Genomic DNA, 18,493 nt, shown 5'->3' with positions numbered 1-18,493 from the left:
CCTTTAATTCCTGTTGCCCGAGTTTCTCCAACTCGAGACTGAGTCAACTACCACGTGGCAGAGGTCCCTTCTGCCTTCAAAAAATTTTCCCATAATACTCAGTTTTCTCATTAAAGTTGAAGAAGGTATGAGGAAATCCAAGGACAATGAAACATAAAAGGAACAGAAGTAACAAAGCTTTTTATATTATCTAGTGCTTTTCAGACAAGAAAAGTATTAATTAAACCATTCAACATTCCCAGTGGATTAGGCAAAGTGGATATTTAAGATTTTATTTTAACATCAAACTTCATATTAATTAAACTCAATATTTAGTTTAAATTTCCCCCTTACTACGTTTACATCAGAATTAGTCATTGATAATTTTTCCTGCTGGTTTTGAGCTCTGAAGCATCCATGTATTCTTTCAAAAATTGTACTACATTTTTACCGCTTTAATTCTAACACTGTACAAATATTGCCTAAATTCAGAAAAAAATGGTCAGACTCCTTAAGGGAGTCAGCCAAAACACTTTGTTCATTTCTTTCAGTGAACACAATGTTTTAACTGGATTTAAGTGGTTCAATAACCCAAATATATCTTCTATTACTTCTGTCATTCACTCAGTACTGAACTGCCCTCAAGTAGGCCAACTGCTCTTTACCTGCTTAGTTATGCTTATTAAATTGCGCATATGTGATTAATATCCACTCACCCAGTCAGGTCCTATTTGCATGCCCAAAGGGCTAAGTGAACCTACATAGATAAGGCATCTCTAATTTTAGTGAACACAGGTAAATACAAAATATTTATCAAGGACAGCAGCTAACACCTCACAGACATTTCTTCTCCAAGAGAAAAATACCAGCATATCTCAGGTATTATTGCAGACTACAGGGTAAATTCTGATCCTCTTAATGCCAACACTATAGCTTGTTATTCATACATTTGCCCTGTTTCTGAATTTACGTCCTACTTTCATGCAGAGAAAAAGCTCTTTTAGGGGAGTGTAAATGTTGCAACACCTCTGATAACCCGACTTCAAAGAAAAGTGAAAGCTAGCTAATGAACTGAGCATTGCACAAATGAGTTTACAAAAGAAAAAAAGGGAGTTATTGAACCAGCAGAACCATTTCTGCATGATTGCAGACAAACACAGTGTACTCACGAAGGCTGCAAGACCTTCAAACTGTTCATTGTTAAAAACAATGGGACATTTCTTTCTGTCTGCGATGAGTCTCGAAATGACTTCATGGTATGTTGAAGTCAAGGCACAGATTTAAATGGAGACTGCATTTTTTTTCATGCATCTCCCGGGTTCAGTGGCTTTTTTAAGTTTTTGCTTCTGCTCGGCTGACAAGGCTGGTGCTATTGCCAGCTGTCCTTGGCATTCTCGCAAGTTCCTCTCAGGTTTCTAACTGGGATGTTTGTCTCAAACCTGCTTTTAAATAGCAAAGATGGTGTATAATGCCACCTCTCCCCTTTCCTGTAATACATATTAAAGTTACAGAAGCACTGAAACAAAAATTGAAGTTAGCAAGTGAATAAGAAGATGAAATGATTCTTATCAACAGCCTGGGCAGACCATTTTCTGTCATTCACAATATGCGGCATATATTTCTACATGGCTTTCAGATGTTAGAGACTATGTATTTTTCAGAGTATCTATTCAATCTTTACATGATGGATGGCAAAAGTTACACCTTGCTGTGTAATTCCTGCTCCCACTGCCCCCCATAAAGGACTCCTTTTCACCCGCTCAAGGTTACCTGAGAAAAGTGGGTTGATTTCTGAGAGTGTAACACAAATCACCATCATCAATACTGTAATCACAGGCTACAGCTTTGTGTAACTTTATTTACTTACACTGTTTTCCTCTGAGTTGTGGTTTCTGGAAAATGGATAGAAAGAGCCAAGTTGCATCCAGCGCAAGCAGAGTTCATAGGTAGTGTTATAGTTAAACCCGCAGATATCAGCACCAATCTGAAGAGAAAATATCATTGAGTAAGTGTTTGTGGTTGTGACTAAGACCCAAATGTGAGAAACTGCAGAAGCTTATTAATAAAATCACTTTAGGAAAGCAATGCTTATTTTTGACAACTTTATAAGAATGCTCTATAATATAATTATATGAATTTTGCAGGGACTGATTTTTTACCAGCTTCTAGAGCATTAGAATCACTGTGAAAGATCTGATTGTATTTCAGCAATTTTACTGTTTCCCTAGTCCAGATTGAAAAACTAGAAATATAGAGAGGGATCTCAAGGGTAAAATATATATTATAAAGACGTCTGCTGTGGGTAGCAAGCACTGATTTAATCTGAATCTAACACTGCTATTTTTGTTTCTGTTTAAGTAGCCATGATTGATGGCATTTAGCTTTTTTTAATCTGCAGCTCCTTATGCTATGTAGGGCCATGACTGCTGGCCATCTCCAGCAGCTTATTTCAGAAAACATATGAGCTAATTTGAAGCGATACTGTATATTGGCCGGCAATTGCCTGAAAGAATTTAGACTTACATAGGGAATCCCAAAGAGGTTAAATTCCAGAATTCCAATGATCGACTGGTGCATGTCTTTCCACTGTGAAAAGTTGTCACCGAGCCAGTGACCCCCGTGTTTCCCACTTCCAACAAATGTAGACCGACTTAAGACAAATGCTCGTTTTCCAGTTGCCTTCTGGGTAGCACTGGGAGGAAGAGAGAAAAAAAAAAAGCAACAAGATCATTAAAGAGAAGACCAAAAAAGGCCACATCATAAACCTGAGACTTCAGGCACAATTTTATCTGAGGGGGTGTCATTTTTGAAACAATTATTGTTGTGGCCAACAGCCACCCTGAGTCATGTAAAAACATGGAACAAAACTGCAAAAAATGGAAAGTCCTATTGACCATAGTAAAAAACCTAAAATCTATCTGATCCATGAAAACAGTGTGTTTCAGGTATTTTTAGGCTTCCTAAAAACTAATTTACATTTAATTTATTCTTTTCTGTATTAGCATGTTTAATTTAGTGTCCTATTGTTTCCTAAAAACAAGTACAACATATAATTCCTGTCAGTATAGGATAACTAGAGATATGTATTGGAAAATAAAGCCTTAATATCCTGGAATTAAAAGTTAAAAAAGTAAATAACAGGTTTCAAATCAATTTAGAATGCAAAAAATTTAATTATTCAAAATGTCACCCCATCCTTTTAGTATTTCTTCTGATTTCCTGTCATTTTTTGATATGTGAAGTTTCTTTACAGGCTTGGGGGTTTAATGAATTTTTGCTTGCGTTTTGAAAACAGTGCTACACCACCAGTAAATCAAAGAAACAGAATATGTCTTATTGACAAATCTATTTCAAAGTTCCTCAACACAGGATAACCTCCATACAAGATTACACATCGCAGTATTTTATTTAAGCATCCAAGATTCAATTGAAACTTTGCCTGCCAGGAGCTGAATACAAACCAGAGAGTGTCAGGAACTCAAATTCAACTCTGCTTCAGTAGGATCTGGGCAACCAAACTCCTTAGGTTCTCTGGGAAATCCTAGCCTGAAATATTAATCGCATTTTTCACCACCCACCTCCTGTCTCTCTCCCTTAACAAGATGTGTTCAAGAGCTCTTTCATCCATATTCACAGTATTCAATATTTAGTGTTAGCTCTGTAATGGCACAGAGCCTTTGAAACACTTCAACCCTGGTTTCCAAAGCAAAGAAACCCACCAGCTTTCATATGAGCCGATACACATTAAGCCTCCCGGCCACATACGGCCAGAGGTTCAATTCCCAAAATATGCAGGTGCCTTTTCGGTTGTGTATTGTAGGAGCACCACCTGGCCCCGTACCGCGTGAGGGTCCCCGTTCCTTCTAGAAATGGCATTTGGGAGCACTGCAGGGACAGGAGTCTCTTTTCTCTGATGTCCTTGGTGTCCTGCGTGACCCCTCTCCTCTGGCCAGGCAGCACAAGTATTTGGCTCCATTTGCCAATGCAGGTGCTCATGAGGGCAATATTGGAAAACTATGATCCAGAGTTGCCTAAGCAATTTGTAACAAATAATTTATTGACTAAATTTTAGCTTATTGCGCATCATTGCTGAGCAGGTCCTAATGTTCTCAAATCTATTTATTGATTGAAATTATTCACAGAATATTACATGTGAATAGTTCTTGGCCTTAAGCTCTGCACAAGCTGATTGTTGCTAGTTTACTGTATCCAAATCCTCGCCATTTGACTGCATACATGGGTCAGATGACACACTTCCTATTCTCTGGCTGTATTAGCATAATTCTTAGAATTGCTTTTTATGTGATTATGAACTTGTCATTTGTTTTCAGCCAATATCCTGCAATTGATGCTGGTTCACTAAATATTCCTGCCAGTAATTTCATTTACTGTATTATTTGTGAAGAGCAAATGCAGAAAGGGTATACAAACAGCCTTGAAAGGAGATGTGTTTGAGAAAACCAAATGAATACGTATGAAAAAAATCTCCACAGAAATTTCCCCGCTCTGCTGCAAATGCCGCCTCTGCTCATGCTTTTAGGTGCGTTCTGCAGGCTTCGAGGACTCTGTCAGTCTGGCTGACCAAAACATGAGTTTCTTGTGTGAGCAGCTCTGCAAGTCAGCGCCCCAGGAGCGGGTAAGGAAGACCAGCTGACCTGGGGGAGGCTGATGAACCTGAAAAGAGCCAGAGAGCCATAATACATAGTCTGAGGACCAGTCCTGTTCCCCAAGGGGAATGGTCACCTTGCCTGCAAAAAGATGAACTTGAAGTTTTCCACACTGGTGCCATGAGGCTGGAAAACACACCTTTGGCTCCTGGCTTAGGCCCTAGCCAGGCTGGCGGCCAGAGAGTCTGCGGGTCAGAGACCTTTCAGGGCCTCCTCTTGAAAGCCGGGCTGCTCTCCAGCCACACGTACAAGAGCTGGCAAACGGCCGCTGGTCCGTACCCAACGCTTCCCTTCCCCTGGCCGCAGCATATAAAATGCAAAGGGTGTCAACACCTTAAATAGGCGCACTTGGCCATGTCCTCTGGATGCTAGCACACTGCGGCTAGGGGAAAGGAGCATTAAATACTAGAATTAGCCGGCACAAGAAGCCCTGCTTTGTCACTAATATTGAGCTATTAAGCATATCCATGTTTTAGCTCAGTCTCTGCTGGAAAAGGCATGATTTACCCATTTGATTTAAACAAATAGCTAGCTTTTCACTGTCGCTTTAGCTTCACAGCAACAGAGCCTCTTCGAGTGGGCTAGTTTTGAAGCCTCTCCAGCTGCAAAATGACAGTTTTACAGTAGCTGGCAGCAAGTGCACTCAGTCCCTCTTGGACTGACAGCCCCAGGCCAAAATGCAAAATGCTGTCTGCCAGCAACCCGAGGCAGCTCCAGAGCACCCCGGGGGAGCTGTGCCCTTCTGATCCATCACTGTGAATAACACAAACTCCGTGGCTTGGACCATGATAACTAAGTCATGGAAAAACTCCCCTGACACCACGCGAGGCCTGGTTGTGTCACAGCTGCACATGAGCAGCCCCGACGAAAGGCACTGAACACCTTGCTGTGGTTCTACATGAGCCACAGTGGAAGAATTAGGCCCTACAAGTGGACCTTGATTTTAGCTGAGTAGCATAAAATTTAGAAAGAATCTGTTTCTTCTGCTAAGGTTCTGTTTTCTTGAAATTATTCTTACTAAAAAACACAGTAAACTGAAGTATGTGGCTGTTCCTTATCAGATACTATTACAGATTTCCCATATAATGTCATCTTCTTTTAAATGTATTTCAGTAACCTGAAATCTGCTTAGAAACACTTAGAAATCTTACTGGAAAGTTGGTGCCGTCTGTGACCAGCCGAAGAGAGAGTGTGTGTTATAGTGTTCTCCCAGGTACGTCTTGGAGTCAGGGCACAAGGTCTTTTGAGCCAGAGCGTGATCAGAAATGCCTGAGAATGATATGAAACATTGCAAAATTATATGCGTCTCAGATCAAATCTCTTCATATTTCTACTCATCAAGGAGGGAAAACATCAAAGGATTTGTAAAGAGGAAAAGCTGAAGAACCACAGCATCTACACTGATTAGATGCTAATAAGTAGCAATGAATGCCCTCTCGCAAACAGGCGTAGATTTCCTCAGGAGGGTGAGAACTGAGTAATACTGAAGAAGTTCAAGTTTTTTGTCCAGTAAACCAGAACATCTGTACAGGTATCCTATATTCAAAAAGTAATAGCCAGAAATAAAACTACTGATTTATTGAATTACGAATACTCTTACATATTCTTTTACCTAGTGATAAATTTTACTTAACAGCTAAGTCATTTCAAGGCATAAAAAAAACCAGCAGAAATTCAGGTGCACATGGAACCTGCATGGTTGTGTGCAGTCATGAGCCCTTGGTTTGCACATCGCTCAGCTGCAGAGGTAATTAGGCAGCATGATTCGGGAGAGCTCCACTAGCACGCCAGGATTCATACCGCAGCTCCAGCCTTGCCCCTCTCTCCCCCCGGGCAGCAAAGCCTTCAGCGGCAGCAGGACTAATGGCCTGGCCCTGAGCAGCATTGCTAGCGATGAGCAGTGAGGGTCGGCAGCACGCAGGGGCAGAAAAGCATCGGATGCAGCGGTCCGTAGGGTGTCATCTGCTACGGCCCCATGCGCCGCACGGAAGGGAGCAAGGACAGATGTAATGGGTGTATTCCCCTGTGGATGGGCCAGCCAAAAACCCCTCCACCAGCACCTCACAGGCGATGGGAACAGCAATAGCCTCTCACCTTCAGCAAGGGTCAGGGTAGCCCTGACGCCTCTTGTGCAGCACCGATTTAGCTGGGCCAAGGGGAAGCAATATGAGCCACAGGTTGGCTGCACAGAGGCTGCCTCGTCTTTGATCCTGCATTAAGGAGACGCTGGCAAAACCCATTCAGTGCAGAGAATGTGATTCTCTTCCTCTGCATGTAGCCTCCATGAAAATGCCACATGAAATTCAGCAGGAATTGGCCAAGTCAGATGTTCACTTTATGCAATGTGTTTATTTTCAGAGATGGAGTTGAAAATGTTATAAAATCCTCTCAAAAAAGAAAGAAGGTAGACTCTTGAATATTTTTCTTTTGAATGCTTAATTAGGTGCACGCTCTATTGAAAATCTTTCCCTGTGAGCAAGCAATCTCAATGCCTAATTGCACTGTACTCTGTTTGCAGTTCATTACTACAAAGTGTATTTCTCAGTACCTGAAACCCCATTAGCATGTCTGCCACCAAAGCTGGAATCCTCGTGTTTGGATCTTTAGACACAAAGACTCCAGTGTGGCTGATCTGTATCTGAAATAACTTAATTTATAGGCAATTTCCAAGTAAGTTTGACTGACATATCAGTAGTTATGGCTTTGAGGAAGACACTAAGCTTCTGGGGAAAGTTAAATTTAATGCCCCAGTGACATTTAATTATTAGCCCAATAAAATTAAGGTGGAATATAAAAGAAAATGCTGCCAAGTATGAATCATATTTTCATGCTTATTCTGAATACTGTTTATCCTGCCTCAGTAGTTCTGATTATTTTACAATTGCATATTAATCTTCAGTGTAAAGTGTTTTATAGAAAATTGATTTGAAGGACATTTGTTTTTAGAAGTTTAAACCATGGGTACAAGTAATTGTGGTTATGATTTAGATAAGGAAGCAGAAGGCTACATTGCCAAAAAGCCAAAGCACTGAAAGTGGGACTTGCACTGGCTCAGGCACTTTGGCTACAGTGAACTCCCCCAAATCCCGCCGATCCCAGGAAACTCCCAGCACCTTGTCAGACTGAGCAGCTTAGTTCCTACCTCACACCTGTGCTGGTCAGGGGCCTCAGACAGCCCAGGGCATGTGGAATATGACAAAAAGCCCTTGAGCACTCAGTAAAAACTGATCTTCTCCCACCCTTTGGAAGAAATGCATTAGACTCCTTTCTGCAGAAGGGGGACGAGCCCTGTCAGTCACAAGCAGAAGTAGGTGCATCTTTTCTAAAGAAGGGGCAAGTCAGAGAGAGAAACTAGGCTCAAAACACACCTCGTTCTTCAACATCCCTCATTGTCCTTATGCATCATGCAGATATCTAGGTCCCTAAGTCCGATTCCTCTAATGGTGGTTCAATGTTAGGTGTCACAGAGCTCAGCTTCACAACTCTGAAGTCTCCTTATGGGTCCAGCCCTCACTCCTTCATTTGAGAGCGTGAAAGGATCTCTTTGGTCATCGTTCCCAAAGGCTACAGCTATTTTGGTAGCGCTGAATGCTAACACAAATGGAGGCCAACTTAAGGAAAAGCTGGAAATGCCTCATCAGTGCCTGGACTATGGTCAGTGACAATTTGATCAAGACTCACAGGACCAGTACAGAGCAGTTACAATCAACAGTTCTCTCACAAAGAGACCAAACACCAAAATCATAATTAAAAACTGTTTCTGATTTCAATAATTTACAATCATTTTATAATATCATGTCATGTTTTTGTTATGTTTAAGTTTCTCTTCTATTCAGAGTGAAGAGAAATGAAGATTTAATAAATAAAATGAAGAATTCACAGGCAACAGCCTGAAGGGAAAAAGAGGACATTTCCAATGCTTCACTCTCAATAATTCATCTGTGTATCAACTACCTGCTGCATATTAGTCTTGCTAGAGCAGCAGGGTTTTCCTGGGGAAATGTCATCTGAATTTACTGCCAGGAGCACTGGCAATAACTCTAAGTATTCAGAACTTCCTGGGAGGGAGTAGGTATGCCATTAACTCGGCTACTGGAAGAAGTATTCCCACCTGCCCATCCCTATCAGTCTCCCATAGTCTTGGAACTTTTTAAACACATTTTTAGCCTAGAATTTACTTTTAATATATAAATTATTTTCTTAGGAGGATAGAATTAAAGTCTTCTCAGGAAGATGCAACCTTCCTTTTCATGGGATGGAGAAAAGACAGAGACTGCCCAGCCCTGGGACTGGCAGTCCATAAATCTGCATCTGACTTATTGTATAGCTGTCCTGGCCTTTCTTCAGAAATACGGAGAGATGTCACATCCAGAGACACCATGGGCATATGAGATGGCTTGTCCCAAAGCCCATTGGCAGCTGCAGTTTTACTCTGGTGCAGACCTGTGGCTCAGAGAACGGCAGGGAAGACCATTTCTCGAGCCCTGTCACAAGGCCGCCTCGCTGACAGAAGAAAGTTTCTTCTGTTTGATACTCCACCAAATGTGAGACAATCAAGCCCTGAATGAATATATAACTGAGCACTTAGGAAAGAAAAGATGGAAAATGAGAGCTTTTTTCTAGGAAATAACTTACCCAGATTTAAGAAGATTTTCAAGATAACTATACTTACTAGGAACGTAAGGAGGGTTATTGATATCATTATCAGCACATCCAGGATACTGGCCTCTTTCAAAATTGGATGGTTCATTCATATCCTTTAAGAAAGAATCAGAAACATGTCAAAAGCTGAATTTTCTTTTTTGAAAAGAGGGGAAGGCAAATATATACTTAAACATACAATCCAGAACCCATCGTAGTCAAGGACATCCTTTAACTCCAGACACAGCTGGGTCCACCATTCAACTGTCCTGGGGTTGGTGTAGTCAGGAAACACAGAATGTCCGTCAGGAAAGGCCTAGAGTTCACGGTATAAACATCCAGTTATCTTCTCATTTCTATTACACAACATATTCAGCACTTTGAAACAACATTTATCAAAATTCATGAGTGAACATAATAAACCAACCTTTCCAACAGCGGGAGTTACACCATCAGAATTATTCACCCAGACTCCCATTTCTTCTCCGAGATCATAAGGCTTGTAAGTACCTGGTTCTTCATCCTTACTTATGAAAGGATCCTGAAAACAGTGATCACGTTTCCATTATCAAAATATCAAGGGTAACTGCTATTTTTCTATTTGTGTATTCTAGAACAATTTGGACAATGCTTTTAATGTAGACCGCAATAGTACTGAAAAAAAAGGCATTAAAATTTAATAAGAGTTGATAGTACACAATAACGCAGGAAAAGTCATTAAAGATACATTGTGAGTATTTCTTGGAAAAGGTAAAAATTACGTGAAATTATTAAAAAGCCTCATGTTTACTTTTATGAGATTTTTCTACATTCAACTGATTTTAAAGAAGCACTAGATTTAATTTTCCTCCCTTCTGAAGGCACCACTTAGCAGAGGGACTTCTCAGGCCTGTGCATTTCCACACTTCCCTGGGTCTGGATTCCTTCCAAGATAAGCTTCATTTCAACTTCCTCACTGTGACTGGCTCATTTTCGGGATATCGAAAACATCTCAAAGAGCTTGAAGAGGGGACATATCAACCTCAAAGGGATCTTTTTATCCCCCTCGCTTCAGGTCCAATACTGAACAAGGCTGTTTTATACGTGCCTGGTGCAGAGTAACCAAACTCAGGTGTGCTCATCGTGCCCAAACGCTGTTTCCTCGCACCCTGTCCCTCACCCTCGCTCTTTTCTGGGCCCCGCCCCGCGCACGCAGCCGGCCCTCTCCTTGCCCCTTGCCCCCGTGCACCACACACGTTTATGCTCCCCCATCAGTGTTCACGGACAGCGACCACCTCGCATTGCTCCTTCCAACTTCCTGGGACTGCAACCGCCGTCTGCGCAGGATGACCATGGGCTCGCTCAAAGGGAGTCTGTGGGGCTCCGGGGAAACGTGGCGGCCCACTGTGCCATAAGCAGTGCACAGGAATACCTTGAGGTGCCAGTGAATGAAGAGATAATATTCAACTGTGCTTAGCATCCAACTGGGAGTAAAAGCGTGCTCTTTAACACATCCCTAATGGGGAGCAGCTTCGTGTTATTTAGAACAATGGAAGATTGTAGCCATTTTAGATTAAGGGAATTCTTTACTTTACTTTTATAAAATGCTATTCCCTCAGGTTCTGCTTAAAGCAGAAAAATTTTCAGTTATGAAGCACAGGAGAGAAAAATAGCACTGAAACAATTCTTTCATTCACTTATAGCTTGTATAATAATTTAAGTGAATTTTAATTAAGAGGTAATATAAGTTTAATTACTAAACTTCTTAGGGACAAAAAATATCTGACCCAAAAGATGAATTTTTTTAAAGGGCTTGCTTTAAAGCCCATTTTAATACCTAAATACCTGATTTTCTTATAAACCCTCTGAATACATCTGATAGCTGCAGCTCTGTCAAGGAAAGTGTATTACTCCATGCATTAAAAAAAAAGTCCCTACCTTAAACATAAAATCAGTTCAACTATAACCATGTAGCTGCAACATCACCTCTGTAATTAAGGAGTAGAAGTGTCTATTACCTGTTTAACTTCTTGAATAGTTCAGCTTTGAAAAAGAGAAAACTGTCCATCTGCAATAATTATCTTGTAATGGTGGAAAAGATGGTTCTCAAGGGACATGAAGGCTGGAAGAAGTCAGCTTAATTAGCTACTCCTAATCTAAATTTCTGGTTTCTTCCAGCTGAAAGGTTTTTCCGGTGCATAAATTTAATATATTATGCAGGTTTAGTATCATCCTAAAAAGAACAAAACCCTTCCAGTCCTAGTCTTGCATCCCCCAGGTTGTTTGTGGGGCAAGGAAGTCCAGTCACCTTTTCAGCAGCTGTTGGAGAGGAGATGCTGAGCATCCTTACCGTCAGCTGACTGCCTTGAAAGTGGGGGCACTCAGATTGTCTCCAAATCAGCCCACTTCCACCTATGGTCCCAAACATAGTTTTTGATGCACATTCATAAAAACCTACCTCTGGAAGTTTTAGCCTCTACAGCTCACAGAGCTGGACTGCAAAAGCATTATTTTGAATCATGAGCATGTTGCTACTGAATTTTCTTAAGTAATTTGTCACTCATTTCATTCCTAGCTGTTTCTATTTTTAGTGTGATTTAATGGAAGGTATACAAGGTCTTTCATTAAAGCTCCTTTTCAGTAATCATGTTTACCATTTTACATTGTAGTCATTGTTACTTTTAGAACTTCTTTCTTTGTTTCTCAACAATATGTTTGTTCTGACTCAGAGTAAGTCACAGCTGAAGCATGAACACTATTTAGCACAATGATGATGATCGAGTGCTGATATCATCAGATGAAATTTCCCTTAAATGGAGGTGGTCTCCGAAAAAGATGAGGGAGGAGTGCTGAGGGACAACATTTGGCATGGAGGTGTCTCTGCATCTGATGCAAGTGCAGGGACTAGACTCCTTGCTGGTGGGGCACCAGCAGCCCTAGCAGTGATGCCACAGCTGAGAGCAGGATCCCAGCTTGGGGCAGATCACCATCTACTAGTGTCAATATTGCTGGTTCTCAGGATCCGCATTTTGCTTGTGACCATAGGGGTCTGAGATGCTGCGGCACACCAAGCAGAGGACTGAACGCATCTATGCCAGATCTGCTTACAAGAGGATTTACATGATGCTAAGTGACTGAAATCAGAGCACATTTCCTGAAATCATCATGAGGGAGGCAACAATCTGATGCACTTGGGGAGCACACTCATTACTATCACTGCCCAAAAGGAATCTAAATGGAAAATTGTTCTTTTGGTATCAAACTGGATCATGCTTGCCTTGATTGCAGTTAGCATGGCTTTGCTCTCACTTTGGAATGAAACTCTTCATACTGTTCCAGCTCCTGACTCAATTTATGGGAATGAATTGCATCATTAAAGAATGCTAATAATCAAAATTTGACAGAAACATCAGTAACTGCAATAAAGCAAAGTGGAAAACTTCACTGCCTATCCTTCCCATTAGCTTGTCAAAAACAAAGGACAAACTGGATCAGCTTTTGTTCTGTTTTACGAACTTATCTAAAGGGCTAGAGCTGAACGCGGTCCTTAGTTACAGGTTAGTATAAGGGGGAAAGAAGAGGTTCCTATCAGCTTATTACATGAATTATTAAGAATTATTAATTTCTCTATTCCTTGTATTTGCCTAATTATTGGGTTTAGATTTATATAGCAATGGTTCTTTGAACTGTTATAGCATGCTGCATCTGAGAATCTGAGAGTGCTTTAAAAATGCTGTTGGAGTTAGTTAAACTTGCAATATATCTCAAATAAGCCCATGCAATAGTATTTCATTGTTCTCTCTTCCCACCTTTTCACTAAGAAAATTGAGACACAGAGAGGAATTATGTCAGTCTCTCCTCTTAGCTTAGGAACACAGATTTGTTGTTGTTGTTGTTGTTGTTATAAGCTAATTATCCATAACACTGGTTAGAAAGAAGAAACATGTTGAAAATATGTGTCTCAGAGTCTTCATCCTGCCAGAGCACAATATTGCAAAGGATAAAACTCAAATGTCCTGACTTAGTGATGCTGTCACCAAAAGGACTGCTGCCTTTCTTCCAGGATCTAACTTATGAATGCCTTACAAAAGGTAAGAAGTTAACTAACATATTTCACCTGCTTCACTGCTTGCATGTAGCTTCTTACCTGGCAGCAATTGCAAAACAATTGGCGGTACCCAAACTGTGATGAAAAAGAGGTGACTATCATGTACTTACTGATGGACAAGCGTGTACACAGAAAGAGTAACAGTGAACTCACAGTAGTTTGCTCTTATATTCATGACTTGCAAAAATTTTTTTAAGGAATAAGTAAGCAGGTGATTCGTAACATTAAAGCTCTCTGACAGATTAGATCATTTTTAAGATTATTCAGTATAGGGGAGCCCAAACTACCTAATACTTGAAACAAGCACTCAGTCCTGACTGTGCATGTGCTCATCTATAGCTTGGTTAGCAGTTTACAATGATGTGTAGTCATAGTTTTGGACTATTTTTTGTTTTGAAGTTGCTCTCCATCAGTATGACCAAGTAATCTGTCACTGTTCAAACACCATGCCTTGGAGCTCCACTCGTGGCAACTGTTTTCACTGCTCACCCTGGAACTATTCACGATTTACAGCTGCAAAAGCAGTGGGTCTTTCATGGGAACATACCATAGGGGACGAATTGCTGGCAAACAGTGTTCACTGTACAGGCTGCTATTTCCATTAGCGATACATAATGGATCACTTGAGCTATGTGGTTTCGTTTGAAATTCCTAGCAGTGAATGCAGTTATAGTGCAACAAGGTGAAGACTAGGCTATTAATAACTACAGAGCAGGTATTTTTAATTAAGCAATCAGAAGGAAAAAAAAATCAGTCCTACATAACTGAGGAAAAGCAAACCTAATGGTAATATTTAAAAAAGAGAAAATATGGATGTGGGTATCCACAGTCTGACTAATCCAACCTTAGTAATATGCAAAACTTTGCAACAAATTTTAGAGGGAGAAATAAGGACAGGGAAGCAATTCTAATTCTATCTATTTGACAAGATTATGTGATTTTAGATAAGGAAACTGCCACAGCTATGGGTTATCTTGACTTCAGTAAACATTTGATACAATGCCAGAAGTGAAAGTCCCAAAATTTAAAACTGTGCTTTTCGGTCTCTCTTTCTACAAGCTTTCAAAGACACCCCCATCAACAAGATGAGGAACACTGCCCTTATTTTAAAAGGACTGAATCTCTTAGGACATAAACTCTAGGGGCCTATCCAGTTCTCAGCTTAGGTGGATTAATTGATCACATTACGAGTATGAGCCACCAATATTGTGCAGGTAAATGTGACCCAAGGTTTTGTCATACAGGATGTTTCTAGTAAAATGAAGGAAATATTACTGCCATTCTCTGAAACACTGGGTGACATTGTCCAGAGTGCTGTGAAATCCAGTTATCTATATACAGACAAAGGAATACAAATTGGGGCACATGTAGGGAACAGTCCTCATGACAATGAGAACTGAAGATCTTCTCTGATAAAAAGAGAATAAAATATTTCAGTTTGTTTAGCTTAGCAAAATAAAGACTGAGTGAGAATATGTTTATTCAAATAAGTATATCAAGAAAGAAAATAGCAAGGCGAGAGATTGGCAATTGCAGTTAAATGAGAATAGTAGTACCCAAATAAAAGGTGTAAGCTGACCATTCAGGCTGGAAAATAGAAGACTGGAATTGTAGTAAAAAGGCCTGAAAGGGATTGCAAGAGGTTGTCTCCTCCTCCTTCCCCTGGCAGGTTGGCTCAGCCTGAACGGTCAATGATGCACACGTCTGACCTGTTTGCAAAACCCTCTCAAAGAGAGATCCCCAGCCTCCCCAGGCAGCCTGCTCCATGCTTCGCTATCTTCGCAGAGAGACAGCTTTATCCTAATGCCTTCCTTAAAATCTTTTTTTGCTGCAATTTAAAGCACTTTACTTTTTATCCTGTCCCTAGTGGTTATGGAGAACAAATTATGCCTCTCTTCTCTGTAGCAATGTTTTACATCTGTGTACACTATTCCAGGTCTTAGTACTTTTGAATGTTCCCATCTAAGAAATGAAAGGTCATGCTATTGCCACAGTTTTAGCAGAGGAGTACTGTCCTTCTAGTACTGTGCTGCTGTTGAGCTGCGTAGAGCAATTCCTTATGCATCAATCAAGGACTTTTATTTAATTTACTGGCTTCCAATTTCCTTGCTGACAATTACATTCACTGTAGTTATTGTGACAAAAACTAATTTCAGTGCAAGGATATGTATGGCAACCTGCTAGAGAGAAACAGTAATCTTTGTTGGAAAAATTGGCAAGGGAAGAAGGAAAGCTCCTGTTCTCACTTCTGCCAAAATGAATTGATTTGGTCAGACATCAGTTTTGGTTACAGGTTCAACACACATTTTCCATAAATTTTCATGCAAATTTCTTTTACAGTAATATAGATGAAAAGTAAATATAAGACAAAATGAATTATAGTTACTAGCTCTCCCGAGTGATTATGAATAATTTTTTTCACTATTCAGCTATTTCTGTGTGCATATTAAACTCATTTGTTTATTTTCATAAGAAGAACTGCATTAAAGCAATTTTATCTCAACTCAGCCTGAAACAGAGGCAAAATTTTTCATAGTTTTTACTGAATTGAGTGAAAAAAAGTAAAAGGAAATTAATGTTATGGTATACAGGTGGTACTGGTGCACAAGTATCTGATAAATGCAATACATTTAAATGAAAAGCCTGTAAGATGTTGTTCTTCATCTTCTAGACAAATGACAAAACTGGAAAATCCATTACAATAGCATGCATGTTCTAGCACCTAGATACTGCTATGAACACTATGCTGTAAACAGTTCCTATGAATGGATAAATAATTAGCAACATTGTTATTTTACCAGAATCAAGACATAGTGCATTCCTTCTTCCTTCAGCTGTTGAATGTACTCTGGCAGACCAGCATAATTTTCTTTATCATAGGTAAAGTCCAGACGACGTTCCATGTAATCAATATCAGAATGCTGGACATCCTAAACATTTTTAAAATAAATATTTAAGTATTTTACAGAGAGAATCAGACCCCACGTATTTAGGTTTATAAAAGGTAAACTGATCTATGAAATGAGACCTAAAAAAATAACTATAATAATGGTAAACAATTGTAAGGCCAAATTCAGCTCCTACAAACTTACACGGTAGCAATGGACAAAATGGAAATGTAGAAATCCTAGTACAGCAACTGTTTGGCATTGATGTGCATCAGAAGTGCCATAATTCATCTTTAAACTCCCAGCATCTCATACTACCATATACCAACCCGCTGTCATCACGGCACAACAGTAAATCCATATCGGAATCGCCTGCTATGGAACCAAGAGCAGCATTTAAACCTCATGTCTAAAGCCCACTTTAAACATTCTTTTAAGCCTTATAAAGATATTACATGCAAAACCATTACAGAAGATTATGAATATCCTTTTATTCTACAATTCTTTTCATGAGATAATCACTTTTCCTCTATTATGATTCTATTCATCTCACTTCGGATTTTTAAATTAGCATATACATTGAAAAATTCATACTTACGTAGGGAATATCATAGTAGTGCATGCGATCAACTGTTTCCTTTAAAACATCAATGCTTCCATAACCCCATCGAGAGAGCTGAAATCCCAGAGACCAGTAGGCAGGCATGTGTGGGCGTCCAATAGCCTACAGGAGGGATGAGGAATAAAGTTATTCCAAGGGTGAGCTGAAGATTTTGGAGAGAGAAATTATTTTACGATGCCAGGAGAGGCTTCCTGCTCACTTAAGCCATGAAGATCAGAGCATGGGTACAACTCACGCTCAGAGTAGGTCCCTCAGTCTGTCATGGCTGAAGTGGAAAACGATCTACTCAGCATACTACTTCGTATGCTTTATTCACCACTGAGGACACATGCTTTAAGAAAACACTTATTTTACGTAAAATCTCTTTCCTCTCAGAAATGATGATGATATAACTACAAATATAAGTGTAAGGTGCATGTCTCTGCTCCACTGAGGCACAGAGCCATTTGGTTTGGGGAAGACTCCAGAAACTACCTACTTCTCTGTGCCCTGAGCAGCTCTGTCCAGCAAGACTCTCTCTAACGACAAACTGTTTTTCAAAGACAGATTTAAAACCTTGGGAATTATTGAGCAGAAAAGTCAAAATTGGGTCAACCTCACATTTTTGTTACCTCCATCCTTTGCTTTCTTAGGAAGGCTCCCTGTAAATTATACTTCCTTTCAAAATGGGGCAGAGCACTCTCCAAGACAGAAGTCTCTGCTCACATGTTTGAGCAAAGCTTAGCCTGAAGGACCCGAGTCCTGTAGAGGGCCTCTGATTCCCTTACGGGCTGTGCTTTGTAGGAATATGCCAGAGGACAACACGGTGTAAAAAACCCAGACTACCTTTAAATGAGAGTCTTGCTCAGGTCCCAGAAACAGCCTCCCCACAGCAGCACAGCACTCAGGTGCCCTCACTTACATGATACGCACCAGCTGAAATCCAGTGTGGAGCCTTGTACTACCTGATCAGTGTCAGATCCACAAACATTTTGGTCAATCAAAAGTATATCTTTGATATCATATAGCAATGTCAGTGTTAGTACTTCTTCTTGCCGCATCCAGCTGAACTATTTCATCAAAAGGCTGGTGTTTATTTGAGCTCTCTGAAATTTTAATCATATTTACACCCCTTCCTGACGAAATTCAATTACTTATGACTGACTGTTCCTATTGCTGGCCCACAACATTGTATTGCCAGACACTAACAAATCTCTTCAAGATCAGAGTTACTGTTTGGTCCCTTGAAATTATCTACTCAAACACAAGGCAATGAGTGAAATATGATTTTATAAATATTTGATTTCCAGTGGTTCCACATAATGCTGCTGTAAATTGCTTGAGGAACCTAGATCGGGAGTAGAGAGGACTGCTCTGGCAACCTGTGGCAAGCATAGAGCAACCACGATGATTCCAGAAATAAGCTGAAATCTGAAGCTGCATCATTAGTACGTGCTGTTGTTTTCTGTGGGACATATCCTGAAATCCTTTTTAAATGCATTTTTAAAGTGTTAGATCCCATGAAATTAACCTTTGTTCAATATTTCTATCACAGCTCATTTCTAATATCCTTGCAGGCAATACATGAAAATCAAGTAGCTTGCAAGCACCCATGACTATTAATCAGTCA

The 18,493-nt window shown here is 40.2% G+C and overlaps 1 protein-coding gene across 1 annotated transcript in view; it reads right to left on the bottom strand.

The window, feature by feature from the left end:
- The window catches only part of LOC112980496 (sucrase-isomaltase, intestinal-like), a 65,298-nt gene that overhangs the window by 18,384 nt on the left and 28,421 nt on the right, over window positions 1–18,493 (bottom strand). The window contains exons 8-15 of the mRNA XM_064505966.1: window positions 16,861–16,986; window positions 16,173–16,304; window positions 9,715–9,828; window positions 9,487–9,603; window positions 9,319–9,403; window positions 5,798–5,915; window positions 2,503–2,671; window positions 1,847–1,963 (exon numbers count right to left, since the gene is read on the bottom strand). Coding sequence (XP_064362036.1) covers window positions 1,847–1,963; window positions 2,503–2,671; window positions 5,798–5,915; window positions 9,319–9,403; window positions 9,487–9,603; window positions 9,715–9,828; window positions 16,173–16,304; window positions 16,861–16,986 — 978 coding nt within the window. The remainder of the gene's footprint in view (window positions 1–1,846; window positions 1,964–2,502; window positions 2,672–5,797; window positions 5,916–9,318; window positions 9,404–9,486; window positions 9,604–9,714; window positions 9,829–16,172; window positions 16,305–16,860; window positions 16,987–18,493) is intronic.

Source organism: Dromaius novaehollandiae, chromosome 1 (genome assembly GCF_036370855.1).
Source record: "Dromaius novaehollandiae isolate bDroNov1 chromosome 1, bDroNov1.hap1, whole genome shotgun sequence".
NCBI classification, from domain to species: Eukaryota; Metazoa; Chordata; class Aves; order Casuariiformes; family Dromaiidae; genus Dromaius; species Dromaius novaehollandiae.
Note: the sequence above shows the minus strand (reverse complement) of the source record. Positions and strands in the feature narration are given on the sequence as shown.